This window comes from Bidens hawaiensis, unplaced genomic scaffold (assembly GCF_021521415.1).
Source record: "Bidens hawaiensis isolate Kalapana, Puna unplaced genomic scaffold, B.hawaiensis_p1.1 tig00042647_1, whole genome shotgun sequence".
NCBI classification, from domain to species: domain Eukaryota; kingdom Viridiplantae; phylum Streptophyta; class Magnoliopsida; order Asterales; family Asteraceae; genus Bidens; species Bidens hawaiensis.
The window spans coordinates 773-9,240 of record NW_027497562.1 but is presented as its reverse complement, the minus strand read 5'-3'; the positions used below and the strand labels follow the sequence as shown (position 1 = coordinate 9,240).

The 8,468-nt window shown below is 40.4% G+C and overlaps 1 protein-coding gene across 1 annotated transcript; it reads left to right on the top strand.

Annotated features, from left to right (window-relative positions):
- The first annotated feature begins 3,696 nt into the window (after nt 1–3,696).
- LOC143593753 (F-box/LRR-repeat protein At5g63520-like) lies at nt 3,697–6,294 on the top strand. Its single transcript, XM_077073276.1, has 9 exons — nt 3,697–3,879; nt 3,982–4,089; nt 4,158–4,250; nt 4,329–4,475; nt 4,551–4,652; nt 4,742–4,781; nt 4,863–5,012; nt 5,200–5,381; nt 6,172–6,294. Exons 1-9 carry the CDS (start codon nt 3,697–3,699, stop codon nt 6,292–6,294), a joined length of 1,128 nt encoding a protein of 375 aa, XP_076929391.1.
- Nucleotides 6,295–8,468: the final 2,174 nt, after the last annotated feature.

The following is an 8,468-nucleotide window of genomic DNA, read 5'->3' as shown; positions in this document are numbered from 1 at the left end:
TGCCTTAACTTCATCGAGAGTTTGGCGGGGGAGTCTTCGTTTCTCAAACCGGGTATCAGTGGATCCCAGTAGGCGGTCATTTACTGCACTTGCCCCAGCTTGAGTAACTGGGGTAGTGTTTGTAAAATTTACTTCACTTGCCCCGGCTTGGGTAACCGGGGTAGTGTTTGTAAAAACTGTGTTGCCGGTATTCCCCCCAGTAGCTGGGGTTGTGGTTACCGGAATTTCTCTAACCATCTTAGAAGTTTGAAAAAACTGGAGAAAAATAAAGTTCTAGCTTTATGCACGGATGGCGCCAATGAAGAAACACTAACCGGACCCCGGGCAGATTACTGGTAACCTGGGGGTTAGATAGATGTTTCCCACGAGGGGTTAGACCCTGAGAAGATGGTTCTTCTGATAACCTGCAAAACAGATACCGTGAGCTTGTCACTGAGAAGGGGGGGGGGGGGGTTCCTCCTTGTGACCACCCTCCGGCGTGAGAATCAGACTAGATTGCTCTTTAAATATAAATGTATATTAAGAGATTACTAGAGCAGATATCAGGTATAATATGATGATATAAGATAAGATGAGATGGTCATACCATTTGGGGTATTTATAGCCGAAGGTAGGTTTCCAAGGAGGTATGGCCGGTTGCCACAGTGTTCCTGTTCCACCAACAGTAGCCTACGCACGTGCCCTGCTGGTAGTTGGTCGGTAGGCAGCGGCTGATAGTGACCAGGCCTGCTGTGTACTATTCCTTTTCCACCAACTGCCGGCTACGCACATGGTATGGCAGTAGTTGGTGAGTAGGCAGCGGCTAATAGTGACACAGTACAGGAGCATGATGATCGCCATACTGTGTCAGTAAGCTGTCGTCTCTTTAGTCAGATCTTTTTCCCATACCTCGTCAGGTACAGTACAGAAGATCTTCCTGTATCGTACGGACTGGCTTATTTGGGCGGGAGTATTCCCCCTCCCGCCCTTGTGCGGGATTGTTCCCGGCTTTGCTCATTCCTTCAGGTGACACTGAGTGAGAGCCAAGTGCCTTGTGCGTGTAGCCTTGCTGCGCGGGTGGCCTTCCCTGATGGCTTGTATCCGAGGCTGCGGGGACAGGCGGAGTCCTTCACCATTGGGAGGCATTTCCTGCGGGACCAGCTTGCGTACTGCGCGTAAGGACGTCACGTCTCTGAGCATGGTTGGTCCTGCGGATCCAGTTGGTTTCTGCGCAGACGTTCCTCTTCAAGGTGAGTCTTGCGGGTCCAACTGGGCTCTGCTGGGACCTACCTCTTCAGTAGCATTGCAAGTTTTAAAAGCTATTTGGGTCCATATGTTGATCTGAAAGTAGTCTGAAACTGTAGGTGTATGACCATTTGGGTCTACGGTTGAATACAGGGTTACCATACATTTGGCATTGCAAAAGTGGAACCCATTTATAATATAATATAATATAATATAATATAATATATTATATTATATTATATTATATTATATTATATTATATTATATTATATTATATTATATTATATTATATTATATTATATTATTATTGTTAATAAATTATATTATCTTATATTACACAGGTACCTTCACAGGCTGATTGCGATGTCCATCGCGGGTCGCAACCAGGGCGCGGAGCACTGCAGCCTGCGCGACCTGTTTTTTTTAGGTGTCTGCTGACTCACACGCACTGCAACCTCGCTAAGGGGTTTGCAGACTATTTTGTCGCTTACCAGTTCAGGCAGGGACGAGGGTCCTTGATGGGTGGCGGGCACGTCACCCAGCTTACGATATCTCTGGGCCATGGAGCCCTGGTGGACCGCCTGCGTATTACTCCGACCCCTCCGAGCGAGCTGGATCGCCTCCGTTGCGGCGTCATGCACACTGTGCATTCGTTCCCCGGGCTCAATAGCCCGCACGACCGACTGGTGGCCGGGGCGGGGGCACGTGCGCCTTACGTCCCTGTGCCTTTAGTCGAGCCTCCACCGGTCGCGGAACCGGACGTGGAGCTTGTCCATGAGCCTGTCGACGCGAGAGAGGGGGCCGGCGGGGATTCGGACGACGGTGGTGACGGACTTGAGGATCTGGGCGCATCTCAGGTACGTTTTAATATATTATCGTTTTATCGTTTCTTTTAATTCGTCCACATGTATTAAACATATTTATGTTGTTTTGTTGTTAGGGGCCGACGCAGCACGTTCCACGCACATATCGCGCGGTGCGTCTGGGTCCCGCCACCGATGCCAGGTTGCAGGCCCTTGAGTTGGGGATGAGGCAGATGTCGCGCCAGATCGACTGGCTTGTTAGTAGTCGGGTAGCGGAGCTGTCTGGACAGCCCTACAGCGTGCCACCACCACCCCCTCCCAGTTTTGACCACGAGGCGAGCACGTCTGGCGTGAGACGCGGACGGGGCGACGATGTGGATGCCGCGGATGGTTCGTGGCCGAGGCGTAGGGGAGAGGACGACGCCGACGTTAGCGACGCGTTCGGGGGGCTCGGCGGCCACGACGACGGCATGGACATGAACATCGACGATTTCATGTAGATTTTTATGTTCTAGTTGTCGTATTTTCTTTTATTTGTACAGATATGATAATGATTTTTGAAATATATATGTGTTAACTGTTTTTCATCGAAATAATATTAAATATTAAATAAATAATTAATATATAATGATACTAATAATAACAAAATAACAAAGAAAAAAAATATAAAAAAAACATAATAAGACAAAATTGGTGGTGTTTTTTAAAAACACCAATTCATACGCCGCGTATGTATAAGTTATTTTTTGTTTATAAACTAATTAAGGTGAAAACAATAGAAACTTTTATAACCTAAAGTATGAGGGTAAGAGTATAACTGGAAAAAAAAAAGCACGTCCGCTAAAGAGTGGCAACTTAAAGAACGAAAGCACAACACTATTCACGTTAATCTCATAAAACACAATGCTTGTTCCAGATAAATATATGGCCTACAACACCATATACGCGTGTAGTAAACAACACACCACGTTTCTCTTACTTACTAATAAATATGTGTATATGAACTACAACGTCATTAATAGGCAAATGAACTAAAACATACCATGCATCTGCACAATTAAAAGTATTTATAAAGTAAAACTAAAATATTTATTCTCGTTGACAAATTTTTGAAGATCGATCTGGTTGTTATCTTTGAAATGCTTTATGTGAATGGATAAGTGATTATCATATATGCTTGCATCTGGTAGACTTATTCCGTTTGTAGATAACTTGTAGCCAAAGTCTTGCAATACTACAACCAAGGCAAGCACAAAAAAGGCATTGTTTTTTCGAAATCCTAAGAGTTGTCGTGTTATACTCCTCAGGGAGGTGTCGTTTGTTTGGTCAAAATAAGTTTAGGTATTGACTCAACACATGTTTGATTTAGGGATGCCAATTGATTTGGGTTTTGCGAGGTCTAGTTTATAAACTCGAACGATTCATTTATATTTTCTGAAAATGACAGTCTAGCCATAGTAAGAAAACAAGACCTTTCAAACTAAAGAATACGGTTGCCTAACAAAAAAAAAAAAATCGTCTTTGTAAAAAATAAAAATGTGATGACAAGTTGTAAGTAAAACATGCTATTTTTCCTCTTTTAACGAAGAATGATGACCGAAGACTTAAAACTATCGTGAGTTTGAAGTCTATTGCCTAAGACGGACACAAGACCACCTCCGCCACCGAAATGACGTCACGTAATGGAATTGATCTGATCGGCGAAGACCTCCTTCAGAACATCGTGGCTAGACTCCCGGCAACCTCCTTCGCCTACGCCGCCTGCGTTAATCGCTCATGGAACGTCGTTTGCGAACGCGTGCTTTCTCGTCCCAAGCTTTCTTCAGCATGCTCCTTCAATCCTTCTCTTCAGGTTTTATTTTTTTCAAGCCCTAATTTTACATCAATCACAAATTGTTAACTAATTATTCGAATAATAATAAGCCCTAATTATTAATTAATTAATTTTGATCAGATTGCTGTTGAAGAAGTGTTGGATAAAGTACTATCTGAGCCTATTCGCCCTCATTTTGCCATTGCTTCAATCGGTCCTTCCTTTAATTTACAAGAGGCTCACCAACTCGTACGTTATGTCATTTTTTTTATATGAAAAATACCTAAAAGCATTAATTTATATGGAGTGATGTGCAGGTTACTACAAAATTTGGCTCACAAGTTCCGGTCATTACTAACGACCCATCCGGAATAATCGGAAGGGATGCCTTATCTGATGAATTCAAAGAGGTTTTCTTTTTCTACTTACAAATTTTTATGATTTATTATTAGTTATTATTTGGTGTTAAGAAATCAAATAATCTGCAGATTCAGTGGGAGATTACTGAGGAGGATGATGATATGCCTGATTCTCCTCCAGCAGTATCCGAGACTGCAAACAGAGCAGTCATGTTGACTGTTGGATTTCTACCGGGGTTGAAAGTCACAACAATCCCGCTTTTAAAACAAGTTGAGGTAAGCATTTAACTTATTATTCTAGCATAACTCATTTTACTATAATTGGATTGTTTTTGAAATTTTGTGTATCAGGAACCACAAATTGTCATGGTTGACAAGTTTGTAACAGACATTAGAGAGTTTTCAACTTCTGTTTCGGGATCTAAATCCCCTGCTGCAATTATAATGTTCAGTGTAACTCATTCCTCTTAATATTTCTGCATATATACTAGCATATATTTTTCTTGTTTTATTTTAAACAAAATGATATTCCTTTTTTACAGGACTTCCAAGCAGGCATGAAAGCCGTTATGGAAAAAATGGGTTAGGGTTGATTCATAAACACTTCAACGTGTTATAATGACTCATACAATAAATTTAATGTCTTTTGCTTTATTATTGTAGATTATGCCATGTCACCAGAAACCGTCGTTGTTGGTGATAGCGGCTGTCAGTTCCAGCACACTGATGGTACCAATAACATAACTGTTACTGAAGAACATGTCCCTGCTGCTGTTGCTTTGGTATTTTCAGTGGACAGGAATAAACGTCCTGGTAACGTCAAAATCTTGACTTGTGGATATATGTGTGTGTGTGTGTGTGTGTGTACCATTAGTATTTTTGCTATTTTATTATATTGCTCTCTTATTTGCTTTTCCCTTTTGTAATTAAATTTCTATCTGTTGCATTTAAAGGTTGGTTTTCATCAAGTTATGCAAATTTCTTAATATCTTTTCAGCAGGTGTTGGGAAAACTCAATTCCATGCTATATTATCAAGCGGATTGTCGCCAGTGGGCCCCACATACAAGGCAGCATCTGTTAGGGAGAAACACGGAGAGTCTTTGACTTGGCTCACTGCAAGAAGAGATGGGTCACGTGAGAATATTGATGGTGAAACTGTTTTGAATCAAGTTTATGATGAAGTATGTTATTCTTTTATTTTTAGTTAACACTCAACCTGCTTCACTATAACTAGTATATTAGTGTCAGCTTTATATAAGTCCTTCTAAAAGTTCAAAATTTCATATTTACTCTTTCAGAATGCCAAGCATATTATGTTTTACTAAATAAACAAGGGAACATTGTGCGTTGAGATGGTTCACAATAGTTATGTGCTTTTCCTATTTGTTGATTCAACGAAACAAACTGTTATAAGTGCCTTTCAAAATTTTTTTGCTAAATATGATATTTTATTATTTTTAGAGTTTTGAAATTATAAATATGAAATTATGAAAAGTTGAACTTTGTAAGTATGTATATATGAAGTTAGACATAAAGTTCTTGCTGTGATGAATATCAAGACCTTTTTCGTACTTCATTTGGCATTATTATGGGCAATTTTTAATACATTATTTGACACTATTTTATGGGCAAATTGCATTGAAAAGTAACATTATTCGGTAACATTTCTATTTAATATGGATTCAACCATATAATGTCTCTGATAATTAAGGATCAAAAGTTCAAAATGTATTTCTAACTGAGATAGTCAATACTCAAAATGAGGCGATAGATGACATGGCATATGAGAACTGGTTAACTTATTACAAGATTACCTTTCAATGTTAGATTTTAAGAATTAAATCTTTTATGTAGAGATAATATAACATTCTCTCGAGTTTGGTATAAAACATGACCAAAATTTGTTACATATTTTTGGCAATTTGCCCTTCATTTATTTCCAAATTTCTAACTGTTCATAAATAATTGCAGCTGGGAGACCGAATTCAGTTTCCTACTTTCTACATTGGGGTAACCAAAAAAAGAAAATGCTCCGTTGGTCAGGAAAAGGTCGGACATATCACGTCTCTTGCATTTCATGAAGTTCTCGGGTAAGACACATTTTTTTACTATTTTTATAATGGTTGTCCTTCTCTTTGAGTAACTACACATACATCATCATTTATAAGTTAGAAGTCAACTTATCATAGTTTACAATTTGCCATAGTCAACTTATCATACTACAGGTTGTTGATGTCTGGCTTTATAAGTTTCTTGACAGAATTACAAATTTTGTCCTTTAAAATAAGACGAATTACGGTTCGTGTCCTTTTCTAAGTTTCCTTGCAGGCGGTGTACTTTAAACTTTTTTTTCCTACAAGTTTTGTCCTTTACGCTAACTGGGTTAGAAAAAGTCAGTTAAATGCCCTCACGTCAGACGCATGTGAGGGCATTTTTGTCTTTTCGTCTACCCTGCAACTTCTTCTTCCTCTTTTCTTCTTTCCCCTATCTCTCCTCTCATGTGCATCCACCATCACCACCCACCTTCTTCTTTCAACATCCAAAACCCCACCACCACCTGTTGCCGACTGCCACCACTACCCACCACCTACCGCCGCCACCATCACCTGAACAACTGCCGTCATGTGTCTAATTCAAACATCTCTACAGCAATCTCCCGCCGCCGGTCACACAATTCCTTCCATCTCGAATACTCTCCGTCAACGAATGTAAAGCCCGAATTTCATAGTTGTTGATGCTACCCATTCAACAAAATCAAAATTAGTAATAAAATGTTACACTGAAGAGAAGAACGTACAAAGAAAGCTTCGAATCACAGGCGATAACAGCTCCCACCCACCACATCATTACCACGCCGACATCGCCACCACCTAGGGTTCCACGGAAGAACCCGACGGCGACGGTCAACAATGATGAAGAGATACAAGGTTACCTTGCCCCATCGGAGAACACCATCGCCAATGACTCAGACCACCGTAGGTAACACTCATCGCTTCAGCAGACAACCACCACAACCGCCACCTAGGGTTCTGATAGGGAACCCGGTAACAAATCTGAGATCCCGGTAACAAATCTGAGATCCGGTAGCTGTGGGTTCTGTTGGTTGGTGTGTGGCGGTAGCTGTGGGTTCTGATAGGGAACCCGGTAACAAATCTGAGATCCGGGTTAATATTTTAGGGTTTCGTGATCAATTTAAAAAGTTTGGGCTTCGTGGTGGCAGTTGCAGGTGTTGGCTGTTGTGTAGTGGTGGTTGCGGTATGGTGGTGTGGTTGTTTCTGGTGGCCGGAATTTGTGACGGTGGCTGGCGGTGGCCGATTTAAGAAAGTATGGTTTTGTGGTGGCAGTTACAAGTGTTGGTTGGTGTGTGGCGGTAGCTGTGGGTTTGGGCTTCATGGTGGCCGGAGTTTTGGAAAAGGATGGGTCGGGTTCGGGTGATAGGGATACGGGTTTTGGAAAAGGATGGGTCGGGTTCGGGTGATAGGGATCGTTTGCGGTGGCCGGAGTTTATGGTGATGGTGGTGGCTTAGAGAGAAAGAAGAGAGAAAGGAGGGGATTATATATATTTTCTTTTTTTTTTTTAATTTAAAGATACACTAAAATTACAATTATGCCCATCACATGTCTGGCACATGTCATACTTAACTGAGTTTTTCTAACCCAGTTAGCGTAAAGGACATAACGTGTAGGAAAAAAATGTTTAAAGTACACCGCCTGCAAGGAAACTTAACAAAGGACACGAACCGTAATTCGTCTTATTTTAAAGGACAAAATTTGTAATTCTGTCAAGTTTCTTTTTAGTTTGATGTTTGGGTTTTTGCTTTTGAATATAGATTATTCGATTTTAAAACACAATATCAGTTATGAATAAGGTTTCTCTCAAATTGATTATTGAACAGATTTTCTATAAGAACTCTAAAAATTGATTTCCTGTTATTTCAAAAAGCGCATAATCGCTTTTTGAATAAGCTACTCTCATATTGATTATTAAAAAGTGAGTATTTCACTCAAAACAATCCGATAATAACAATAATCAGATTAGTCCATCCAAACGCTCAAACCTATTCTATTCTAAGTGTGATTCCCAAACATCCCCTTAGATGTTAGAGCCAAAATAGTTATTTTTGGGGTAAAATTTGCGTTGACTTGAAACAGCACCTGTTCAAAATTTTATTTTAGTTTTTTAAACAACTAGCTAATTTACTGTGCGTGCAGATAAGTGTTTGATGATGAAACAACAATCAACATATAGTAATACTAACTAGGTTAGG